Genomic DNA, 27,471 nt, shown 5'->3' with positions numbered 1-27,471 from the left:
AGTTAAGGGGAAAAAAGCCCCCAAAATCTGTTTTCATTATCTGTAGAGGATTTTTCTTTAAAATCATTAGGGAAAAAAAAGTCTTTTTTCATCCTCTATAATAAACGTTTCACATGGTTATGACTCAATATGTTTTACACTACACTGGTAATTCTCATTATTCTTCAAATATCACATTTGAGGAGGTTAATACACCATTAACATGATTAACTTTTTAATAGAAGTTAAGCCATATGGAACCAAACTGCACCATTCGGCCATATAAATGACTAGATAGTGAAGGTCAGCTTCTGCCCTACTGCACCTGTGCAACTTCACTGGCTTCACTTCATTTGCAGGCCTAGAGCAAGGGAGGAACCTGTCTCTCTCTAGAAACTGAGAGTATAAGCAACTTTTTATTTCTTCTCAAAACAGGGATAATCCATAAAAAGGCAGGGATGAATCGATACGCTAGACATGTCTGCATACAACCTGCAGAAAGCCTTTGCCACCAGAGAAGCACTTCTCCAGATATATTTGGGTTCATGGATATGAATCACGTCCTTTAACACAGTTTGGTAAGGATAATGAATTTTGTTCATTATTTCTCTGTCAATCATTAAATCTATAAAATACAGAGTAGCTGAATTAACAGTGCAGTTTCTCAAAGGAGCGGCACCATCGTTTCCCACAACTTTTTGCCCCTGCCAGGAATACAGCGACCATATCACGCAATTCACTGTTCTGAATCAGATCCCGTGTGGCTGATTCCAAGGCACATCAGCAGTCCTGTCGGTTTTACCATTAATCTTAAGCACAGGTAATGTCAAGGGAACTCTGGGACTGAAGGTCATTCTCTGCCCCCAAAAGCACACAAGCCTTTTCCCTCCTTTATCCCTTCCCCCAACTCACTGTCCACAATTTTCTTGCCATCTCCCCTGACAGACTTTGCCTGTAAGTAACGAAGGCTCACGTTTCTCTTGTCCAGCCCATCTTCTTCCCCATGTTACACTGTGCCTCTCCCCTCTTCTCTGTTCTTCTAAAGGTGTTGTGGAAATAATACGTCTTACTGACACAACACCTCCTGGGCAGCTGGTTCCTACAGCTGGGGTGCAAAAGGCAATAAAGATAAAACACTCAGTAAAATAAAGCTTGGTAATGAATCACAAGCTTGAACAGATCTCAGAGGTCATCTAGTCCATCCCTCTGCCCCAAGGGAGGCTCAGCTATCCCCACATCAGTTCTTACAGACATCTATGTCACCTGCTTTTAAAAACTTCAGTGGTAGAAACTACAGAAGCTCCCTAAGCAATATATCCCAGTGTTTTACCACCTTTGCATAAAAAAGTTCAATCTTTCCTCACAGGTCACATTTTCTAGGCTTCAGGTCTTTCTCCTCTCTTTCTTTACAAGTCTTATCAGGTCTCTTCTGTTTTCCCTACACAAACAAGTCCAATTAAAGCAGTTTCCTTCAAAAATGACTTTTGAAAGTGATCATTGAAAAACTTACTGTATATTGCTGCTGGAATTAAATTGCCTTTTTCCATTGTGCAACTGTAACATACTTCTACGACTTACAATGACAAAATTGTTCAAGTCCTGCTTGTTTTAACTCCATTGGTTTTATTGCAGATATGCATATGTAACAGGAGAAACAAGTCCCGGTTGTCATATGTATGTCTATGATGCCTAAGTATAACATCAACAGTAAAACATCAACCATCAAATCAAGGAAATTTTGAGATTTAAAAAAAATTTTCCATTAAGTCATGTTTGATACAGATAACCCCAATGTTACAAAATAATGACCTATCAAAGAGATGAAATTCGACTTTGCTCAAGTAAGCAGTTTCGTTAGGAACACGCTAGGTCCACTAGTTAGAGCAGAGCAAATCGGATTTGGCTCACAGTTTTCCTATACCCTGTGAATTCATGTGTCACCTGATTTTTTTTTTTCTTTTTTTTAAATCACTGAGGAAGTAAAAGAGGAAGAGAACTAAAGCAGTACTATAGTTAACCCAACATCATCTTGATTATTGGCTTTATTTTCCTCAGGGAATAGAGAGGAAAAAAGTGCATAATATGGTCAGAAATACCTCCTTTTGTAAATTAATTTAGTCTGCTGCATGGAGCAGCAAGGACAGAGGACACCCCTTACCAAGATTTTAAAACTCTGAAAACAGAAGAGGAAATTGTAGTTATTCACAGACAACAACAAATCAGGAACTTCTCTAATACACTGGATACAATATAAAGTATTTCCTTGTTTTAAGAGTGGATTACAAAAGCCAAAGACCCCAGAAGAAAGACTTGGGTTTGGCCCCAATAAAATCCTTTTCCAACATAACAAAGCAATGCATTACTGCCTGTAACTGCGTTTCTATGTGTATGTTACTACCAAAACGCAACGCTAACGTATCATAGGATCAAATGCAAGGACTGTGAAAGGACTTCAGGCCTTTACAGATGAGAAGTGTTAAAGGTTGTTTCATGGAGTCAAATCTTTAAACAAAATAAAATAAAATTTAAAAAAAAAAAAAAAACCAACAGAACAAACAAAGCACATTTTAAGCACCAGTTTAGCTTACGTATTCATTACGCATTTTAAACAAAGTATATCGGTAAGAAATTAAAATTTGTGATGGTCCTCTTTGAGCTGTGTCCCTGGAAAAATTTCACAGATAAATCCATTCCCTCATGATTTTCATGATCTTTTAAAAGGTGTGGCAATGTCAGATATAACAGACGTGAAGAATTTTATTACAGTTGACCAACTGAGCATTCCCAAGAAACATTACACAGTCGGAACTGAAGAACTAACACTTTGCTACTGAAGGTTTCCCATACTTAATCTACCTCAAAATCAGATGCCAACATATTTCATTATGACTTCTGATCACAGGGAAAATATAATACAGGCTGACATTGATACTCAAGGTATATTTTGACCTATTTCAGACAAGCCACTCCATGTGCAATCATGGAAGAACATCCAGTCCTTCTGATCCAAATACCAGGTGAAGACAAAATGCAAGAAAAATCTAAAACTTGCATCAGCAGTGTCCCCAAAAATACTAAAAATCTCCATCTAATTTTTGAAACACCCATAACATACAAAAAAGGAGAATATTCATTTGCAAAATCCACAAGGGATTATTTTCCAGAGATTACAAATCTCATAGACTTGAAAGTCCAAATTTTAACATAGCTGCACTATGCCCATTAAATATACATCTGAATCTCAACATGTAGCAAGTACACTGCAGTAATTACACTGTGCATTTTGCAGAATCTAAGGCATAAATTTATAAATTTAAGACAAAGTTTCTTCAGATGTTATTACAGATGACTACATCTCAAAACATAAGTCATCATTCAAACAAAAAGCATTAACCAAAAATTCAAAACAAATTAAAAAATGCCCTGAAACATGAACCAGAATGCAAAGAATGTCCTAGAGGCAAGATTAGCAAACAATTACACCAGCCAGTGGTAACAGTTACAGTACACAGCTTTTTAAATTTTTCTTCTGAAAAATCTGCTTTGTGTTCCCAGTATGGCAAAATCATCCTGCTGTTTTCTACATTCTAAAAAAATGCAAATCATCAGTAATCAAGAGAGCATCAGCTGATCACATTTCAGGATGCAGCATGGGAGTATTAAGTGACCAAGCACTGATCAAATGACGACAGAATCTGGAGACTGAGTCTCAAGTAGTATTGGTTGACCCTGATGTTAAGTATGTTCATATTATATAAGCCTACTGTTTCTGCTGCTGGGAAGTGCTGTTAAAACTCTGCACACACAAATATGTTTACAAAGTCAAGCACCTACAAATACATTTCTCCTGTTCAATCAATCAATCAATCTTAAAATGGCCTGCTCTTAAACCAACTTTCTGGCAAGGAAATATGGACCAGTACCACCACCCAACCATTTCACTGGTTTCAAGGTAAATTCTCTCAGCATTTAATGTGTGTCATCTGCAGGAAAATTCCTTTTTATGTAATAAGCTACCAGCCATTGAATGATTTAAAATGAAGATACATTTTCTTTTCTCATGTACCTTGCACATACACAGAGGATGGAAAGAAGGCAGCAATATTTCGAAAGATTATGCTTACATATCCCTTCTAAATGTATACGGTTCTCTAGGGAACAATCAACTCAGCAATGTCTGTGCTCAGGCTATAATTACCAAAATGAGATGCATAACCTTTATTACACCAGCAAACAGTTAACTTTACAGATTATTTCTCTTACTTTAGTGCTCTCAAATCTTTCACCTTTTTTTAAGTAATCAACTGCTTCCAATCTTCCACATTGCAGCTACTGTGCATTCAATGCCAGGTGCTGCACACCTCACTAGCACAAACTCGGCACAATGCAAGACCTTCTTTAGCCCATATAGTTTCATATACTGCCGTAGCATGACAGAATGCCTTTGGGATTTAGCAAATTCAAACAGATTCTGTTGCTACATCACACAGAAAAATGCCTTGAAGTGTTCAAAAAAAAAAAAAAAAAGAAAAAAGGAACAGCCTACATCTCTAAACATGACAGTGCATTCCTGGCATAGAATATGCAGTGCAAGAAGAGAATAATGACAGTATTTGTGTTACCTTCAGTCACATAGTTGTGGTCTCGAAGAAAGCTGTGGTTAATTTTTCGTGTGTCCGTGTCCTCGCCCATTTACAGCAGGATTACTCAGCATGCCTATCCGCAGTGGACTGATAGCATCAGCAGAGGTCGTCACAAGAGCACCATCCATGCTGCCACTGCCTAGCAGAGGCGGAGAACACACTGGGCTACTGAGCACAGCATAATGAGAGCTAGTGATGCAGCACAGATTTGGGGGGGTGAATAACGATCGGGGGGGGGGAAAAAAAAAAAAGAAAGAAAAAGAAGTAAGGGGAGAAAGACGGAGGGAAAAACGGCTCCGACAAATTATGAATGCAGAAAGCCAGCAGGGAGCTTGCGTGGAGGGAATAGAGGCACTTCTCCCGCAGTTAAAGAATAACCCAATTGTTTAGTCAGGTACTCCTTAAACAAGTGCCCACGCAGAGTCTCCTCCAAGTGCCTGCTGCTGGGGATCTTGCTGGATGCTGTAAAGTGGCAATCAGCGTACTGCAGCAAAACCCGCCCGGAGAAGGGCTCTGATTGCTGTTGCTGCTACTGCTGTCATATGCCTGTGCTGCATCAGAGCAGGCCCCTCCCAGTCAGCCGCTTGCTGCCCAACCGCACCAGATCTGCATGTAGTAAAGTGAAAAATGAGACTGCAGGTAATTATTTTAGCTCTTCTGCTAGTAAGATGGGCAATGAAAAAATTAAGGGAAGGGATGTGGGAGAAAAAACTTCAAGCTGCTTAAATGGGTTTGCATTGACATGTACAGCACACTAACGTGTGACCACGATTTTGTGCTAGTCGATACTGTCATATGCAGCAAAAGCAACAGTCGTTCAATGTCAGCCTGTATAAATATTACTGAAATTGTTGAGTATCTGCCTATGCAAACGGAATCATTAGAGGCAAAGCAACCATTCAGCAAAAGAAAGATAAAATAATTGTTATTTATCTTTTATTTTTTGCCGGTTTTGTAGATAAAAGTCAAATTACAAAGTATGAAAAAAATGAGGGCCCGGAGACAATCTCTGTGGCTTCCCTGTACAGGAAAGGAAGGCTGGACAAAGGGAATGTTTGCAGGTCGTGGGGTTTTCTTAGACCTGTTACCTTCATTCACTGAATTATCCCATCACCTTGAAAAAGAAATGTTGAAATCTGCATACTCAGAAATACGAAAACAAGTAGAAGAGGAAAATTACTCACCTGCATTATAAAATAAAGTGTGTTCTTTAGTCCAACTGTTTAATGGCTTATATTACAGCAAAATTCTTTCAACTCAACAGAGAGGCAGTTTCCTTAAACTTTCAGTATCTGTTCATGAAACCACGAACTGTTTGCTGCAGAAGGCATGTATTCTGAAAAGGCATAAGCACCACTAAAGTTTAGAAAATTTGAATAGAAAACAAATGGCTGTGTACCAAAGCCACCACTACAGCATGAAAAGGGAGTATGCAATCACAAAACCAATTTAGAGGACAGAAGGATGGTCCTGTGGCTTAGGCCCTGGAATTGAATAAAAAAAATACAATTCAGTTGTCAGGATTACTACAGCATTTTGTGTAAACCTGCACGAATCTTGCACAGGTTTTTGGTTTTGTTTTTGTTTCTTTTTAATGCAGCTAGGACATATGGTTCTTGAAGGTAATTTCAAGCACCCTGCTATTACTATAAAACGGGCATGTGACTTTGGAAAAAGTAGAGAACTATGTAAAAACCTGCCCAGGGATAAACATCTAATTTCAGGATGAAGTAAGGTTGGGAGAGGAAGAAGAATAGCAATGGAATGACCTTCTTCCCTTTCTCATTGCTGAAGCAAAATAAAACAGAATCATCTTCAACCTGACAAGTAAATACTATAAAATCTTCACGTTCGACAAGGTGGGAAAGTAAAAGAAGTTATTCAATACTTGCACCTGTATAGAACACATTTTATTTATATGCAGCTTATGTAGATGACAATGCTAGAAATGTTATTTCTGCATTGAGAGCATCAGTCAATACTGTGGTGGTACCAACAGCTCTCCAGTGCCTGCCCTATCGTCTTCAGTCATTTGCTGCCTTTGCCCATGCTTGCTCATGTACCAAATCCTTTCAAGTTCAGGATATCCTGTCTACTTACACACTGGTACCATCCATTTTTCAAGGCTATGCACAAAACCGAATCTCTTTTTCAGTTTACAGGGCAAGGATGCCAGCAGCAACACCAAACAAACCAGGACCTGTCGCCTCATGATCGGCAACATTTTCCTTATGGATATGCATGGCCTGGTACATAGCTGAAGCCTTAGGTACAAAGTGGTATCCCAAAACAAGGATCCAGTCCTGCCAGCAGCTTTGGGTGACAACAGTGAGTTTTAATATTCCGAATTTTTCTACTTGTTTACTGGAAGCAAGTACAGCATCAACACTTGATGACAATGGTAGCTACAGTTCAGAAAGTAACCGTGAGAACCTGTAAATACAATGAATGAGAAAATATACCTAGAATTTGATTGAAATGAGGAAGGAGGCCTTGCAAATACTTTTTTGTATACATATTTTGTATAAAATGACCCTAATTTATGTGATGGAACTGGTTTATTTTGCCCTTCCCTGCCACATTATTTTATCATCTTGGATTTGTTCTTCCAAAGACAAAAGGATCTGTGGGCAATACACACTGCACGTGAAATACCAACTCCACTGAAGTCAGTGGCAAAGAGTACAACAAACAGCAAGTTTATATTCAACTATTTAACGCCACGGTTAGACCAGTCTGGGTCAAGAAGGCACTTCCCTTCAGCATCTGTGCAGGAGATAGTCAAACTGTCTGGTCTTAGAAAAATTACTTAGATGCTTCTGTTAGGAACCTAAGCTACCTATATACTCAGTGTAGCTTTTGGAGGGCAATTAAGAGCATCTGAATCAGAAACCTCTCTTTCTCCACTTTGTACATTGGATGCTTAAGTTCCTCAGTCAGGCACCCAAGTTAGATATGTAGCATTAGAGAGTGTGGATTCCTCTGTGGAGGTAACACTGAGCAGCTTCCTCCCATTGCTACATATTGGGATTACTGCTGAAACTGGAAGAAATGTCACCTGGCAGGGCTTTTGATCCCAAAAATCAAGCAACACAGTTGAGTAAAAATGCATAGGAATAATTTATATCTACAACCATATGGAAAATGAACATGTGTTCTCTCCTTTCCAAGAAAAAGAATTATATAGAAAATTTATTATTGAAAATAAATAGATAATAAATTATGTGAATGATGCGTAAAGTCTCAAAAAAACCACACTGACAGTCTGTGAAAACACACTGCAAATCATTTTCTTTGTAAATACCTCTAAATTTCTGTGACCAGGTTGTCTGCAATTTCTACAGTGCCTGAGAGAACATTCCTGCCCTTCCACAGAAGCACAGCAATCATTGCCCCTTATTTGTCCTCAATCAGTTGAAAGTTTATGATTTCTATGGTCTATCATTTTGAGCCTCCTCCCCTTATTTGTTAGGTGTAATTTAAGCAGTTAAAGAGTGTTTCCATTTTTTCTAGGAGCCAAGTGGACTTTTTTTCGTGACGTCAAAATAATAACTCCCATGCAGAGATAATTTTCTCCTCTCACCATTTGAATTAGAGAGGTTCATAGAAAACTTCCTTAGGCATCACATTTGGGTCAGATCATGCTTACCTTGTTCTTCTCACTTCTAAGTTAAAAAAAAAATCCCGTGAGGAGGAATGAAATGAGGAGGAAGCCTTTAACAAAAACACCAGACAATATTCCCTGTGTGCATGCAAATGCTTTACCCAAGATTATGAGCCAAATCCTTACTGTGTGGCAAATATTAGTAGTCCACTGACTTAAGTAGGTCAGTTCACATGGTAAAGATTAGCAAAATTCTGCTCTAAATTTGTAGCACAATGCAAATTTGTGAGATAACATTTGCGGATAACTAGCTGTGCCATTTTAAAATGCTACTTATTATCAATCCCACTGACAACCTACATAATTTGATCTGGTCAAATATCCAGGGAGAGGGCGGGAGGAGAGGAACCTTTGATCAAAAACATATTAGTTATTTGTACTTTCATGGTAGTTCACAGTCCTACTCATAAAACAACCCACTAATTGAGCTGAATACTGTACAAACACAGAAAAAAAACCAGTGCCCTATCCTAAAGAATTTACAAGCAAACTATAAAATGGAAGAGCTATGTACAGATCAGCAGAGACATTTAAGTAAACAGTGAGTCAGTAATGAGGATGGAGTCCTGGTTTTGAGCTTTCTTCAAAAGAAGGTCATTAGAGACTTTGTGGAGAGCAGCAATAAATGAAAACTGGATTCAAGAAGTTGAAAAAGAGCTGCATAACAAGAACAGAGCGAGCTTAGAGGTAAAAGGAGAAAGACTGGCTAACAGGTGAAGAGCTTTTTCTTTTTTTTCTCCTCCCCAAAGATGGAAGAAACTAAGCGTATTAAGATGCATTCTAAAGAGTAAGATGTTCAGTGAAAGTGTCAGTGGAGAGCAAGAGGTAAGGAGGAAAGTAAAAGACACGGGCAGGCATGACACAGATGCCAATACACACTGCAGGTGTCAGTAAGAAAATAGAAGAGTTACCAGGAGCACAGCAAACAAAAACTGGATCTGTGCCAAGAGGAGAAAAACCTGATAGGATAGGGAGAGAAAATAATTTAAGGAGAGGAAGAAACCTGCATTTCACTTTGTCAGAGTTTTGGGGAGAAGGATTGGAGAAAGGGGAAGGTGGAGAAAGAAAAAAGGAAGGAGCCAGAAATTGAAGCAGGAGGCAGCCCGTACCCTGAGGAAGAAATCAAAATGAGCAAAGATACAAATGGGATTGAGAATGTAAGATTTGGTAACAGTGTAGCCTAGCAGTGGTAAGGAATTGAAGAAGATGAGAACAAATCTTTAGGTGAATGACTGTTGATCGTGTTTGCTCATTGCATTTCCATCAGGAAGCTCCACAGCGTAAGAGAGGGAAGAATTAGGTGTTAGAAGGCAAATTGGTCCTGAGGGTTCCTGCATGATCCTATTTACAAACACCTGTTGAACACATGGCCGTCCTGTTTTGCTTCTGCAGAACGTTTTTGTTCTTCTCTCAAGCACATTCTCACAAAGATCTTCTATTTAGCTTCATTAGACACTTACATCAGAGCATAGCCTTTAATAATTTAAACTCTCAATATCTGAAATAGAGCATCGTCAGGTACTCCAAGTCTCCATTTTACTACTCCCAAATTCATCAGTCAGTCTGAACTAGAACAATTAAACTTGAACTGCAGTTAAAAGAAATAATGGTTGAATACTTAAATATTTTCTTTGTCTAACAAAACTTTTCATATAGAGATCATTCTGTACTTCATTTAGTAAAACACAATGGCTTTAAATGAAATGGAACTGAATTTTGAATTGGCACAGAGCTCTGAATTAATTATTTTTGAAGAACAAAACATTTAAAGCACTGTGATGTTAAAAATCCTTAGAAGTTACACAAATTGCACCAAAAGCAGACTGTCTTAAAATATTACCTTAATTTAATGTTTGCGTAGTCATTGGAGGTTTTTTAGCGCTGTGACAGAATTTGCTTTTATCCATATCCTAACATCTGCGAACTGTGTGAAACAGGGAGAACTTTCTCTTCTCATCTTCAGATGGAATAAGATAATACATACAATTAGTCAGCTAACAGAAAAATACAACAAAATATTTAGCTAACCCTTTACAATTATATTTTATTGCAATTGGATTTGCTCACCAAAAGAGAATATTTATGAGCCAGATGCTCTCTCCCTTTATGCGTATCTAGTTTATGTACAGAGATGTAAAAAGCTTAGCTACTGATTTCTCCAGTTAGGCCATCAGCAAATTAGCTTTGCTGTTTATTTATTTATTCATAATATCCAGGAAAATAAGATTATATAGTACAGCCATACTCCTGTTCAGAAATACTGGAGCTCATTGGCTGCCTTTCATTTAAAACGATAAAGCAACACGGAATTACAATGTGATAAAAAGCTACTCCCCTAGTCTTCCTCCAACGCTACTCAGTATGACAGAGAAGGGACTCAGAGCTCTGAGCCAGGGATAAGATAGAAAATCCCTTGGGTTTGAGTAGTTTTACTTATATTTAAGAATGCTAACTTTAAAACAGTGTTTTTCTCTGCTATCTAGTCCTCTCTTCTAGTAATTCTATCCAGAACTAACATCCAGTCTGGATCATACCTTCCCCTATATTTGAGACTAGATCTACATTGCAAATTGCAGCAGAAATACCCAAGCTAACTTCAAACACGTTAGATCCTAGAAACAGACCAGCCCTGATGGCACAGACCTCAGCATGAGCTGTACGCCTTGGAGGGAAGCTACCCCACGTGTGATTAAAGTAGCACTGGTACAAACATCTTTCCACCATTGCTTATTTTGAAGACATTCAAGTACACTCATTACATGATGCTTACTTGCAAAAGAATTAATCTAATAGCTTTGTGATAGTAATGAGTGTATCATAAATGACTCGCTAAGAGTTTGCCTTAAAAATAAAATTCTGTATTCCCATACACTTCTGAATAGTCCCCTTTATATTTGTCTAATAGCCAAATATAACATAATATACAGCACTAGTATGCAATTCCATCTTGGTTCTTTGACAGCTAAACAAAAACAGATACTGCCAAAAGTTACCATAAAAAGTAATACAAGAAAAATTATATCAATCATAGCTCTCACATAAAAAGTAAATAATTTTGTCTTATTCTAACACCTCAACGGTAATTGGTTAGAATCTTTAAATTTATAGCATTTTATATTTCAATACACACTCTTCAGTTACTGTATATTAAATTGAATATTTAATATTAAAAATTATGATGTAGCCCAACAGTTCTGAAAAACCTAATGGCTGCTATCACAATTGGAAAATACTCTGTTATTCACCAGGGTAAGTTTCTTCAACACACTACCTTTTGCTGCGTTAAACCTAAAAATAACACCTCCCCAGAAGATATAATTTATTTTTAGCCTGCATACTCTAGACACGGAATAAAACTAATGCCTCCCAGCACCTGGTGATTTTAGAAAGCAAGCAATTAAAAATTACCATCAAGTAATTTAAATTACAGAAGCCGACTTCCTTCAACATCTTTCACCCTATCTGTTCCGGTGAACATTGCATAAGGATCCTTAGCAGAATCACTGCCACTTTAAGGTTTGCAGAAAGCCAGAGCACAGGATGAACTGAATCCATGCCATGCTTATAGTTTTTCCACACAGGAACTAGCAGTTTTGCTCTTCTTTTTTGTGGCGTGCTTGTGACAGTGGTGGAGCTAACCAATACGGAGAGCTCTGGGGCCCAATTTGATGATCTTTTCCACAACTGAGAGAATGCAGCCAGGATATCTGGACATAATGGTTCCTGCAAGAAGTCCCCCTGAGGCAGAACAGATGCCCTGAGCTATGACATCCCGGTGCCCCCCAGGTGCCCCCTGTGATCCGAGCTCCCCTCTAGGGCCACTGTATCCCTTTGGCTGGGAAGCAGTGGGTTTCCCCATCCTACCACAGCAGCTGCATAGGCCACGGCCCTCTCCTAGCTCCATAATGGCACGTTAATCCGCAGTCTGGCAACCCTACACTGGGCACTGCTTTCAGGTGTTCCCCTTGGAGAAAGGAAGAAATTGGAAAGATAAACAGTTTCCTATCTACTGGCTTGAGTCTGGTCAGAGCAAGCTTGCAGCCGAAGAGCTGGAGCTACCAGGCAGAAGCTGTAGTAGCATCTGGCAACGGGGAAAAGTGCACGAGGACCCAAATCCCATGAGCTCACAACCTTGAACGGCACTGAAACACTGTATCAGAGACAGCAACTGCATCTTTGCTTCGGCCTTTAGTGGTTTAATATCACATCTAAACCAAATTCTGCAATCTATCAGCTAATAAGTACAAGAAACTTGCATGAAGAAATTCTAATCAACATGAACGGAGTGAGTTCTGCACACTTTAGGGGCAAGTTTTCATTTGGCAAATTTCAGAATACCGTAACAGATTCCAGCAGGATCTAGATTTAGCTAGAGATATGGAAAACAAGGTTGCAAAATGATAGGGGAAGGAAAAGCAGAAAGACCAGGCAAAATGCCAAAAGAAGAAGCTGGAAGTTTTCCCAGAACGCACTAATTTGGAGATTAAGCCTATTCAGTGACTGCATCAGGAATGGGAAGTGTGGTCCAAGAGAAAGAGCACAGGATGGGGAATCAAAGACCAAGCACTAATTCCAGCTGTGAGGCATTTTCCTTCCTTGTGCTTCTTTTTCACTCTTCCACTGTTTTACCTATTTAAACCAAAAATTACCTGGGCATAAACACTATCTCCCCTACTACAGTCATCAGATGGAGACTGACGCAGGACCCCTGAGCAATGCTGATACTTATGAGACGCTGTTCCCAAGCTAATAAAGCTCATCTGTTCCCAAAACAAGCTTCCGTGTCCTCTAAAGCACGAGGCAGATTATTTACTCCATTATTTACAGCAAACAGCATCACAGAAAAAGACAATGTAGAAACTACAGCCTCCTAGAAGAAGGGTCTGAGATGAGTCCCAAATAGAAAACCCGTCACTGACAGGGCCTGTCACTGCCAAGCAAGCCGGGCACACTGATGGACAAACAAAACTGGAGCCTGAGGAGGAACGCAGGGTTGGGGACAACTGTTGAAAGAAACGCTTGCAGCTTAGCCTTTACTTACAACAAAGGTTACTCTGCTCCCAACAGTTTCTCAAATTGAAATACAAATATAAATATGTATGTATATATATTCCAAACAAGAAATAGTATGTTGGGGTTGGTATCATTGCATTACACGCTGGAGAAAACATATTCATTTTGCAAATTTAGGTTAGTTTTATAAATACTTTATACAGATGTTAATTAATTTAAATACTTACAGCATCACTTGTGTGCTGCCTCATACCTAGTATATGAGGCAGCATGTACTTTATTAGCACTCCCTGGTGTGTATGGGACACTTTCTAAAGTGATAGCATCCTCTCTCTCTGAATTACCCTACAACATCAGCAACTCACTACCACGTTCTACCATTGTGCTGGGGAGAAAAACTTTTGAAATGTATGCCTCTGCATGCAAGCCTATAAAATCATGATACATGCAGTTTATTCAAACTAACATTGTTATTACATCCTTTTATGCACACAAAAAGCAGGAAATCTATCCACGCTACTAAAACATTATGAACCTGGAAAGCAGCAATAGGTCCTAAGAAGGATAGCTAAAGTCCTGCTGGAAAGGGATGGAAATCATGAAGGCGAGATGTTTCAGTGGCTGTTCATGATGCACGGATCACAGGCACCAGAGCACGCAGCACTAGAGGTTGCTGATGGGCACTGTCACAACAGAGGAGCCTCAGGAGCTGAGCTGCATGCTGCCTCCCTGGCACTTCACCCAGCACACTGTCAGAAATGGTTTCCAGACAAGACCTATCACTCCATAGCCAGGCGAGGCAGCAATTACAAAACTAACTTCATACCCTAAGACAAGATGACCCACATCCCAAGTAACTTCGTAGATGTCAGGCTCTGGAGTGGGACGTGAAGCTAGCTGAGACAGGAAAGCCTGAAAAGAGACTAACAGAGAACCTGCAAATATGCACATGCTGTGAAATAAGTACAAAATTGTTATTTAGAGGTACTGGACAATCCAAAGAAATGATGCTATAAAACATAGGTCAGAAAGTGGCCTGAAAAAGGAATTTAGGGCAGGGATACAAGCGCCAACAGAACTCCCTTAGACTCTGAAGACCTGCTTATGTGCATATTTGTGCAAGAAAGGAGGTGGGAAGAGGGGGAGAGAATCAAGTGAGAACAGTATTCAAACCCATGCTAAGGGTCACATACATCCTTCCTGAACAGCAATGGACTGAAACACGCATTTAAGCAGTACCCTGATGCGGCATCTGTGTGGTGAGGCTACTACACAGTCAAAACACTGCAAAAGGAAAGCAGTTTCTAAAATAGCTTCCAAAAATCAGCATTCTGAAAGGATTAAACTGATAAGATATAGAAACCCTGGAGAGATGGAGCTTCAACAATTTCAACAGGAATAAAATCAGGAGAAAAGACATCAGAGCAGGTATAAAGAGACAAACTTTCTGCACAACATCAAGAGAGGAAACAGAGGAAATTCTTTTAAATACTATGACCTGTCATAAAATATCAGAAGCTGCCTGAGAATTTGTAACACCTCTTTTTGAGACTTATGCAAATAATTAAAAATCAAATCAAATCAAATTAGCAGATTGTATTCACTTTCACATTAAAAAGCAAACCACAGCCACTCTCCCTAACATTTTGCTAATTCAGAACTCAAAATATTTCAGGCAATAATAATTCAAGAACACTTCCTGCACATGGCAAGTCTATTAAACAAAATCAACATACAGGATCATTTATTACTGTCTTTGCATTCTACACACATTCATACAAAGATGACAGCTTTGAAGGGAACTTAGCCCAAAAGACTATGCTTTTCACAAGACTGCAGAGAAATGACCTGACATATGACAGGACATTCATCCTGACTCCCTCCTTCCACCAATATGTTTAATTAATTCAGATAGGCATAGTGCAAACAGATTTTTCTCCAGCATTAGTTTACACCACAAAGAGTAGTTACATATTTCTCTGTTCTACAATAACTAAGGAGACATGTGAATCCAGCGATTCGGGAATGCCTGCAGACCCCAGCCATCCTGGGCCAGTGAGAAGGAACTTCTGCAGAACAAAAAAGCTGTTCTAGAAAATGATACAGCACTAAATTTTTTCTTGTACATAAAATTTACCGCAATATTGTTGGTACAGCCTCAAGAGAGAGGAAATCTCTCAAAAAACAAATTGCGTCAATATAAACAATGACTTTGTTGTTAGTCTTTCCTCCAGATCATCCAAATATTTAAATTACTGTAGCATCTGAAGTACAGTAAAAAGTTCTGCACCTGCTGTAAGAGCTGCAATCTCTGAAATAATACTCACTTCATAAAACAAAAGCAAAAATAAATTCAAGCTATTAAAAGAGAAAAAGAAAAAAAAAACACCTAAGAGAAAACAAACACATAGCATTCAATAGTGTGAGAAAAAAAGTAATTTGTAAGCAGAAATGTAGAAAGAAAGCTAGCACTGAATGAAAATAAAAGTTTGCAAGACATGCTAAAACCCAGATTTTGAGGAGTATGAAACCCCATACTACATTGCAGTAAACAGCAAATGCACCTAAATATTGTCTTCTACTTCTGGCCACCCTCATACCAACAGCAGGAATCAAAATTCAGGAAAAAGAACAAATCACAGGAGGTGATTGGCCATTGGAAACAGAGAATTACAAGGTAAACAATGACTGAGAAGACTCCTCATAGGAATAAGTTGAAAGGAATGGAAGCACAAACATCAAAAGGAATTATTTTTATTGTGGCTCAAGACATAGTAAGTGCAAATTAAATAAAGGAAAACACATTGCTTATTTTGAACTATACTTACAAGGGAGACTATAAATGGAAAGTTATTAATTGATTTTGCAACCTAATAAAGGACTAAGCACCTACAAATTAAGTGTTGCAATGAAAACAGCAGAGGTGCCTGGCCCCAAGGAGAATTTGGAAACGCAGGGTGAAGTGCTCAGCCTATCCAGTGCGGAAACTGCCAACTCAGGGGGGAGCTCCCTAGAATCAGCACCCTGAAATACTAAACACAAAGGCATATATGTTCCTTTCTAGAGTTTAGAGGTCTCAAATAAGATCACAAAGGAGACATGCTTGCTGATGTAAGATCTAGAGCCTGAATATGAATATAGTCCTAACAACTGGTGCCGCTAAATATTCCCTGAAAAAACTGGGAGACAGTCTTACCTTATTATATAATAGCATGCTGATAACTCGTATGGGAAATCCAATGTTTCTTCATTTTATTTCAAGAGAAAAAAATTCTGGGGATTGATATTTACCATACCCCCTGCTGAAGTTGCACCAGGTGTGAACAAAAAATGCAGTATTTGTTGCAGAAATGATCCCAACTAAAAAGAACGCAAATCTGTGTCTTAGTGATTGAGACGCCCACCATAGCAAGGAAATTTTGGGCTTTTTGAGCCCAACTTGAGGTCAGTTCAAGTTTTTGCACTGTAGTTACTTTATGCACATAAGAGAAACAATCATCCAAATAGGATCTGGAACCACAGCTACATGCAACTGGGTGTAAGAGGAAATTCAACCTGGCAAAGGAGAGAACAGGACCTTCACCCAACACTGGCCAAAAGGCCCCAGCATAACTTGCTGTTGGAAAAGAAAGGTCTGCTAAGCAAAACCAAGCCCTAGCAGGTCACTAACCACTTTAACAAAAAAGAAGGGGAGGGGTGGCCGCTTAATGGTACAATTTTTCCTAAAGTCTGCAAAACTATATTTAACCTTACTTACAGCTAGACAGGGACGAACGCAGTTGCTAAGCAAGCATAAATGCTAGGCCTTAAAATATCTATACTCTGCAACAGAATGAACTAATTTCAACTAATGAACTGCTAAGCCAGCGCAATGAAAAGACTGGAGCATGGGAGAAGTAATGCAATAATGGTATGCTTAAGACAATTATACATCAAAGAAAAGAGAACAGAGTCTCTAAGCTTCAAGGAACAACTCCCCGGGGAGGGGTGAGGAAGACCATCTACGAGACACCATGCCTAAGGGCACAGCCACCAGTGATCTGAGGACTGGAACAGAAGCAGTAAAACAAGAAGTGAGCAGTCTGGGAAATCAGGGAAGAAGCTGTGGGTCATGGAGTTTTGAGGGGATAAAGGCAAACGCAAAAGTCAACAAGGCGGGTGCAGCAGCAGGGCATCAACACTGAAGATCCCAGCAGCAGAAAACTGACTGTTGTAGAGGCGAGTACTTCTCTGAACAATCTTGATGCACCAGGAGGGATGTCCTTTGATCCCCCATGCAATGAGTGTGGGCTGTAAGGGACAAGAGAGGGATCTTGTGTGCCTCAGGGGTTGGGAGAGCTTAAGCATCTGGGAGTAACCACAAAATTACATATGCTAATGACTATAGGCTGTTCCTCATATCCACTGTCATTTACGTAATCTCTTTAGTTATAGAATTCCTCAACACACCCATTGCCATTCTTATCTCATCATTACCTACCTCATGGTCTGATTGCTGAGATTGCCTGTGATCCTTACTTGTTCTGATTATCCCATAGCTAAGTGCCACTGATTCTTAACTGACATTGCTCTTCTTTGTCCATAAATACCGCCAAGCTGTTAAAAATCCTATTTACCTCCTTGTATAACTTTTTCCTTGCCAGAAAATACTGTTGCACGCCCCCTCCATAGAAGCTAACCCACATTAACATAGTGTCAAAAACACAACAAAAATTAAACACAGTTGCATTTTCTCTTGGGCTAAGGGTATGCATGCAAGAAATACTCTAAGCCTGGCTTGAGCTTCCAAGATAATTCCCTACTTAGTTTCAGAAACTCAGTGGAGCAATGGGAACAACCTAGTAAGTTTAGCCATTCCCACAAATAGGCAGCCGATGAGCTTGATTACATATATTTGTATTTATCACATTTGTATTTAAGCATATACCTAAGCCCTGTTTAGGATCTAACCATAAATCTCATCCTCACATCAGTTAAGCATTTTTAAAAATTTTAACCAGATGCAATTAGGTGGCAGAAACCTCTGGCAGGATGCATTTTGCATAGTTCTATTTAAAGAAATTTAATCTAAAGACTTACTTGGTAACACATTTAGAACTGTAACTTCTATGACTCCTTGGACAGTAATTAAGAGCAGCTTCTCAATTATTCAGTTTATCTATAACAAACCGGAAAGATTTATTTTTCATTTGTGCCAATGTAACTGTAAGCATTTCAAGTTCACCAGAAAACACATGAATAAACCAGTAATATAATACAATATCATTTCAGAGAAAGCACAGTAAACTATCTACCTATCTATATGTATTGGTAAGTAAAACAGAAAACACAACAGGCATTTAACCCGAAAGCTTAACTGAAGTTCTTCAATAACACTGTGGCTAACCAAACCCCTTTCTAAACGCATGCCATTCACTAGCTACTTGCTTACAGTGACGGAGAGGCTGAGAACACAGAGGTTTGATCTCTACTTCATATTTATAAAATAACACTTAAGAACTGCAGTCTCGTTCTCTTTTAGCTAGGCGGAAGTGGGGTTTGAGCTTGAAGGCTGCAGGGAGAAGGGCTCTTGCAATCCCAAGGAGGCAGAGCCTCTCATTTCTTAGCAACAGCTACAGCCCCCAGAACTGGGGGTCTGGAAGCCAGCACACCAGATTTCTGCCAATCCATCCGTCCCATTTTGCACAGCAGCCACGTTCAGCCTCTGTATTTCACTAAAACAACTATTTCTAACTGTAGAGATTTTTGATAGTAAAACCGTTTTCAGTTCATTCTGTTCTAGTCAAGGCTTCCCCAGAAAGTTGTTTTTTTCGTCTTGCAACACTACACCAAAATAATTTGATAAAAGGTCTAATGTTCCAAGAATCCTAAATCTACCCTTTCTGTTTACTGTGTGTCCTCTGAGCTCGACTCCTTCACCCTCACTTTGGCATCATGACCCTTGACCACAGGGCACTCACTGTAACAAGGATTTACTAAGATTTCACTTTACTGCAAGTGATTTCTTACAGCCAGGTCTCCTAAATCTCAAACTTCTGAAAAACTATAAATTTTTTTTCAGAAATAGCCTTTTTGCACGAAACAATGTTCACTACAATGATTCTGTGTTCCGAACAAAAAAATATTTGCATTTCATCATTTTGAAATTCATCATTTTGCTGAAACGCAGATCGGTTTTTGGACTGAAGCACACAAGTAGTAATGTTGGATTTCCATATTTTGCCATGCTATGCAAATTTTCCAAAATGGAAATAATCCAGAATCAAATGGAAAGACATGTTTAATGGGGGTAAAAATGTTAATGGTGCTTAAGAGAGTATGGAAATTCATATAAGATGGCCACTGAGTATCAATCCGTCCACCATTGAGGTGACGGTAATCAGAAGGAGGAAGAAACCAGCAAAGAGTCCTGTTGCTGGCAAACAAAACTGTGGATGAGCCCATTCACAGCTTCCATCGCCAGGAATGAGGAATCACATACAACCAGAAAACAGTTTGGGAGCAATGCAAAGGAGAGGCAAAATCACCCCAGTCGTTGGAAATAACTGCTGTTATCACCGTTGTAAATATATCAAAAAGAAACAATACAGGCATAGGACTGTAGAAACAATGTGGCTAATGGAAAATTTGTTATTTGAAGCTAGGAAAAACTTCAATAGTGTTATTTAACAGCATAACATTCCTGTAGCCCTGCCAGACTTCTAGCTAAATATCACGAAAAATGCAATCATTTTTAATTATGTAAAATTAAATGCAACCATACCTTACATTTTATGTATACCTCATTAAGATTTCATATTTACATTTGACAGCCTTATTTTTGAGGTCTGACCATACCAGCAATTGCTACTGCTTGAATTACTGTAAGTCTATGAGGTCATTAAGACCTTATGATGACATCATTGAAATGCCACAATGTGAACTCATGAAATAATTATGGCATTCAGTTGTAACGAAAATCAAATGAAGGAAAGACTGTATAACACCTAATAGGAAAAAAGTTTTGAGAAGCAGTGTTTGTCCTTGAAACACAATGGAAAGCACACCTGGGAAAATTTGATATTTTCAAGTTATGGAATGATCAAAGATTGCTTTTACTCTTAGAAACTTGCCTTACATTTCCACATCACCAGTCCCCAAAGCCAGCACTTCGCAGTGGTGGGGGAGGGTACATGACCCGCTCTTCAACAAAAACTGGGCTTCTGCCAGATTAAAGAGAGTGAACTGGAAAGCTCCCAGTTATTCACTGGAATAGCTGGAATTTGCCCAGTAACTGTAAGATAATGAAGTTCAACAAGGGGAAGTGCAAAGTCCTGCACCTGGGGAGGAACAACCCCAGGCACTAATATGTACTGGGGGCCACCCAGCTGGAAAGCAGCTTGGCAGAAAAAGACCTGGGGGTCCTGGTGGACACCAGGTTGAACATGAGGCAGCAATGCTCCGTTGTTGCAAAACAGGCTAATGGTATCCTGGGCTGCATTAGACAAAGCATTACCAACAGGTTGAGGGAGATGATCCTTCCCCTCTACTCAGAACTGGTGAGGCCACATCTGGAGTGCTGTGTCCAACTCCGGGCTCTCCAGTGAATGGCCACAAAAATGGGACGAGAACATCTCTCTTATGAGGAGAGGCTGAAAGAGCTGGAGCTGTTTAGTCTGGAGAAGAGAAGGTTCAGGGGGATCTTATCAACGTCTATAAATACCTGAAGGGAGAGTGCAAAGAAGACAGAGCCAGGCTCTTTTCAGTGGTGCCCAGTGACAGAACCAGAGGCAACAGGCACAAACTGGAACACAGGAGGTTCCTTCTGAACACCAGGAAACACTTTTTTACTGTGAGAGTGACAAAGCACTGGCACAGGTTGCCCAGGGTGGTTGTGGAGTCTCCGCCCTTGGAGATGTTCAAAAACCATCTGGACATGGTCCAGGGTAACCAGCACTAGGTAGCCCTTCCTTGAGCAGGGGTGACCAGATGACCTCCAGAGGTCCCTTCCAATCTCAACCATTCTGTGATTCTATAAGATCACCTTGTTGCAGGCAAAGTTCAAGAATGAAAGAGCAGGTAAAAATATGGTTGCAGTATTTGAAATAGTAACAAAGGAATAAGAAGAGAACAAAAGAAATGCAATTCTACATTACATTTAACAATCAGATTCCCCCTCAGTCACTTCAACACCACACACAATTTGTAAAGATGGTAAGTTTGTCCCAACCTCCACGCTGCAGCTGACTTTTCCTACAGCTTGTCCGTGCGGGTAAGCATCAGCACAGTTGTGTCCATCATAGGTAACAGGGTTGATTCAGGGCTTTCAGACCACCCGTCCCCATCCCCAGCATTGAGGACACCTCAGGATGTCACACGAGCTATCAGAGGATGAACAGTCGCTCTCCTCCCTTCTCTTCCCAAGCTTTGGGTGTCCCTGAACTAGAATATTCTTTCGGCTTCAAGATCATTGTACTTGTTTCTCTCTTATAATACCATTAAAACTCTTGAAAACTTTTAAAGTCACATATCATGGGAAATACTAGTCATAACAGTGATTCTTCTAAATTCTGTTGCTGCCACCAACGGTAGAGTTTCTGCCATTAACAAGAGTTTAACTCACTCCTACTTCATTTTATGGTAAAGAGCCGATACTATTGCATTGCCATTGTTTGGGGAAAAAAAAATCCAATTAGAATGGATTCATGACAAGCTAGACTTTGACCCTTAGTTTTGACTTTGCCTGCCTTTTGTTTGTTTGTGAAGCACTGTAATTGTTTACATACAATATAAATTGAATCTGTGGCATGTGAAATCCGGTCTCTGCAGACTGTGTAGGTAACCTAGGGTTATAGGTTAAAAAACATTGACATCATGACAAATTGCTGTAATTTGAGGAATAATCTGAAATCCTGCTGGGACACAATTGAGTCTGTGAGCCTAGTTGTTAATGATAATAAAAGCTGACACAGTAAAAATGATAAAATTAAAGAGAACACCCAGTAATGTAAGTACCTCCAACATATGACATTGACGATCCAGTTAAGGGGGCTGGTAAAAATCTCATTGGCAAGTAACTTAATGCTCCATTTCCAGTTACAGAAAGCTCCACTCATTTGTGGAAATGCAACCACTAAGTGCTTTTGTCTTTTCTTGCTTACATGCTATCTGTTTGTCATAATTTTTAAAACATGCAGTTTTCGTAATATCTTCAGTAATGCAAGGTCATAATTCTACTTTCTGATTAGTTTGTATCTATGTTCCAATAGACAAAAACTGTATTTTTAATGTAGCACACCCATGATACCTTTCTCTATGTCTTTGACATACCATAAACCAGCTGGCAACATAAAATATAAATTGGCTAGCTATAAGAACAGATGAATCATTAATTACTTACTCTGTAGCAAAATAAGAGACCAATTTTACAGTGTCAAATGGCATGTGTAGCTGCTAATTAAAAATTATATTTAAAAAAACCCCAAAACTCAATGAGCATTATTTAAAACACTAATCACAGAATCATAGAATGGTTTGGGTGGGAAGGGACCTTTAAAGGTCATCTAATCCAACCCCCATATATATATTGCTATTTTAAAATATTCATATTTCTCAGAATTTAAAAATATGGTTATTGAATTTTGCTCTGGCTTTGCTACTTTATTTTTCTTCTCCAACAATACCTAGATATTATGGATTACTGCATATCATTATAAGCATCGTAAGTTTTTTATTCACTCTTCATACTGAATTGTATCTTTCACAGGCCTCACACTTCAGATTATTACTCTCAGCTTTGCAGGATCAGGGGATAATATCTTCTCACAAATACAATTTACAACACAAGTAAACCATATGCTGCTAATGTTAAAAATCACATAAATCCCAAAACTAAAGCTAACAGGATTCTGACATCTCTTCCTTCTGATAGTACAGTCAAGGGGGGGTGGGGAGTTTTCCACCAAAAATTGGCTGCGTAATAAAAAAATAATACAAAGGAACAGGTAGATCAGCAAAACCTAAGAAACCATTTGGATTTGCTTTAGAAGTGCAGGAAGACTCAGACCCATCCTTTGGGCTGGATGCTGTGATAAAGTCTAAAACAGTAACACCATTGACACTTGGCTTGCTTCCAAACCTTTTCCATGTTAATCCCTAAAATAAGCACTCAAAATTGAAGATTGCAAGGTTAAAAAATGCTATGTCTTTATTCATAATTAGCAGCCAACTGCTACTGCTACCCTTTCTTATCATATAGAAAATGAATGCAATTGATCTGCTTTGAATGGCAAATTGCATTTGCAATTATTTCCAGGGTTTTTTACATCACTGAAGGCTATGCATGGGGATCCAAAGCTGCACACTCAGCCTGTTGTCTTCATGCCGTGGATTCTGAAGGTAACGACTGTTACACAGAATATCCAGTATCTTTTGGCACACTTCTATGTTGCACAATGCGTAGGTGTCTAAAGGATTATATTACTATTTATCAAAGACATTCTGAAATTTCTACTAGCTTATTTTCATAAGCTATATTATTCTCATATTATCCTATTTCTCATAAGATCTTGTCTTTACTCTTCTCTATATCCAGCAGCTTCTCACTGACACCTGCCAAAGCAAGCACCAGGGCCAGGCCAATCAATTTTCTTCTTAGTAGGATTTTCTTTTGTTGAGGTAGGAGCCTTATCAAAGGAAATGGCTTCCAAGAGCCCATCCACAGAACAGAAAGGGGAAATACTGCCCAAGCAAAAATATGTGCAAATTAGGTTTTCATTCAGGGCAGACAATCTAACCATATCACAGCCGATAAGGAAAAGCAGCATGAAGTCCTTCACTGGTGTGAAGCATGTCGAAGAAACAGTTGTAAGACAACTTCATCAAAAGCCATGGGTCCCCAGGACAAGTTGATTGATTTGGTCATTTCTTCAACCAAAGTGCTGTCACTGATCTCTGTGTTGCCCAACAGGCTTCTGTCAAGTTCTGCACATTCTTCATAAAGCTGTAAAAGGTCTCCAGACCCAAGTTCAAATTTTGAAGAAATGTTCCAAGAGGATTATTCCCTATCTAACAAGATAGTAGAAATTTTTCTGACAGCCAAGTGTTGTGAACTGTAATCGAACACACAATTAATTACAATGAAAACTGACCTTGCTCTAAACACTCTGGCGTATGGGAAATAGCCCTAATTACTTGGTTTGTCAAAAAAAGGTGAATCACATTACTCAATTTTAATTTTCAGTAAAATATAATGTTCTAAATATAAATGTATTTTAAAACTGTACCACAACAGAGCAATCCTAATTACACAAAGCTGATAAGTGCTTTGTCCTACTTTTTACACCAGATTTTTGCAGCATTCTGTACCCAGATTTTTATCCATTTTCTATAAGTATAAAGCAGCACTATACAAACAAATCAAGGCTCCACACCATGGACTCATCCCATTCCTTATTTCACAAGGACCTTCACCGATTTCACAAAGGACTCCCTCCTGAAGCAGGCTGATTTTATAGGAACTTTTGCATGGATCAGATTATGCAAGACTGGGGCCTTTCTTGCTTTGTTCTTGTACAAACAAGCATCTGCTTTAGCACACTTCGCACTAACCCCACATTTCTAAAATTCAAGTGTTTTCCTGGGCACATCCCCAGGCCTTGAAGAGAACAAAAGATGGAAGAAAATTGCAAGAGTGGCACAGCTTCTTATTTTGACAGTATCATTTTGAAAATTCTTATACATTATAAGATGTGAAATTTGTAATTTTACTCCCCCTAAAAACAACAAAAAAATGCTACAACCAACTCTGAAACACAAACTAAGTGCAATTCAACTACACCACACATTAAAGGAGAGTATCCAGCACATAAATGAAAGAACTTTTACCAAGGTCTTTTAAGCACCAAACCATAATTTATGATGAAAGACAGAGAATAAATTCTAGCTGAGTTGCACTGTATTTCTACAGAAACTAATGACAAGTTTGAAAAATGATGCTAAAAATACACAACACAAACATGCAATAAAAGGTCTCATAAGTATCTTTATATATATGCCATTAAGACATTAGGTCATCTAAAGAAGCAGTTGATCTTTACTACACAAATAGATGCTCTCAAATCTAGCCTTCCCAACTTTCAAACTGTTTCCAGATAACAGTGATTAGAGAAAGATCTATATTGAATAAAATAGATAATAATTGATATAAATATATCATAATATAAAAGATATACAATGAAGAAAAAAGCTTCAAAATAAAACATATTTTAAAGCTTTTTTAAAAGTTGCGGAAGAAACAGTTGAATGTATGTAATATTTTCCAAAGAAGATTTAGAATAAATGAGCAATGGAAACCTGACTCTTTCTTAATAAGACTACTTAGGTATTCCAGTGTTCCTTGCAAAGGTGAAGAACACAAGATAAATTTAGATTTTATAACCAATTCAATGACACATTTGAACCTGGATTTACAGTTCCCACTGGGAACTTAAAGAATGAAAAAGAAGCCAAAGCAAACCATGACATGGCTTTTTCATTACATGCCCGCACAGCTATAAAATGTTAACAGCTAAAAAGAAGAACTCAGAAGTTACTTTCCCTTCTAAATGCAAGCACCACAGTTTAAGAAAGTGGCTGCCTCTAGGTTTCAAAGTGAGTCTAAGTACTTACAGCCTAGGGGCCAAACTCTGCGCTTATTAATCCCAGGAATGCCCTTTACATGAAGAAATTTTGAAGGACAAAAGATGCAGAATCTAATAATAAACAACGATAAAACATAAATGAATATTGAAAGGATAGACAGGACACTGACCCTACTAATACTGTTTATATAGCATCTTTAATAAACTTAGTACATTTAAAATACAAAATTATACCTATAAAGGTATCAACTCCTGTTCAAAATCAGCTACACTTCTGGAAAGTTATGGAGAAATCCTTTGAACAGCACCACCAATATTAAACATGATATGGAATTTTATATCAAAGTCACATTTAAGCTATGTATATGAAGCTGCACATATTAGATAATTGGACATTACCTAATATTGTAGAAAAATCTGAGATTTTTACTGTATGCATAGATTTGGGAGTTGGCTTTTATGTCTCATCAACTAAATAATAGCTAGTAAAATGACTTGGAAATGCATTAGTTTTAAGGACAAATCAGGAAGAACAGACCCTCAATTAACTGTTATGACTCTAAAAATATTTTTATGCAATTTGTGAATGACAATGCATTTATAGGTGAATTTCTCACTTTTGTATCATATTAGTGAGGCTTTCGTGTCTCATTTTTAAAAATATGCTGAACTTCAAGTAAACTTTAGTCAGGATTTCAGGACATGACCCATTTTGAAGATGCACCTGACTTTATACTGAAGATGTATATTATCTAACACAATACAAATAGGTCAGTGCTGCTGTTCTAGTTCTTTTTGTCATAGCTAAAATCAGTACAGACTAAAATTAATACACACAGCAGATAAAGAAAATAGAAGTTATTACCATAGCAATCTCAAGAGATACATTCAGGTCACAAAAACTGGAAAAAAAACCAGAAGTAAAACTTCCAAATCAATAGGCACTATGAAAGGATGAGTTTACCAACTGCAAAAACAATTGTGCATTAAGCAAATAACCTTATATACAGGGATTGGAAAAGGTGTTCAGCAAACATGTTCAAAAATACAGAATTAGTAAGCCACACCACCATAGCATTACTAAAGCATAAGGTGATATACCAGCAAGCCTCTGACTTTTAAGCAGAAAATCACTTAAGCAGAAAATCAATAACTTATATTCATAAAACTTCAGTAACAGAAAGGTAAGAAGCTGCCAGGATCAATTTAAGTCTATAAGACAAAGTAGTTTATACTCAAGCCCACAAACGTAACTCAAATGCCATTTCCTTCTAGAGTTACAATATGCTTAGTAAGGTATGAAGAAGTGTTTCTCATCATATATATGATGCAGCACAAGTTAAAGAACAAAGTTTAGCCATGGTTCTCAATTTTCTTGTAATCACAACATTACAAAAATATTGTGAAACTGATTATCAATTGCAATTACAAGTCAAAATTAATGTCCCTATTATTGATATCATGTAGAAAGCTAGTATGTGGATGGTGGTAGCAATGGGATGTCCTTTCTATTCTTGATGGAAACAAAGGATTCCTCTGGCTTCTTGTGCTG

General features: G+C 38.5%; 1 protein-coding gene across 4 annotated transcripts in view; it reads right to left on the bottom strand.

Annotated features, from left to right (window-relative positions):
- The window catches only part of PPP2R2C (protein phosphatase 2 regulatory subunit Bgamma), a 208,659-nt gene that overhangs the window by 140,373 nt on the left and 40,815 nt on the right, over positions 1-27,471 (bottom strand). For 3 of the 4 annotated variants that reach the window (XM_075148677.1, XM_075148679.1, XM_075148676.1), the window contains exon 1: positions 4,602-5,291. The exons of the other annotated variant lie outside the window; for it this stretch is intronic. Coding sequence is in view for 2 of the 3 variants with exons in the window: in XM_075148679.1 (XP_075004780.1) it covers positions 4,602-4,671 (70 nt within the window). In the remaining variant the exon portion in view is untranslated. Of the gene's footprint in view, positions 1-4,601; positions 5,292-27,471 lie in introns of those variants that run through there. 4 annotated transcript variants of the gene reach the window in all.

This window comes from Calonectris borealis, chromosome 4 (assembly GCF_964195595.1).
Source record: "Calonectris borealis chromosome 4, bCalBor7.hap1.2, whole genome shotgun sequence".
Taxonomy (NCBI): Eukaryota; Metazoa; Chordata; class Aves; order Procellariiformes; family Procellariidae; genus Calonectris; species Calonectris borealis.
Note: the sequence above shows the minus strand (reverse complement) of the source record. Positions and strands in the feature narration are given on the sequence as shown.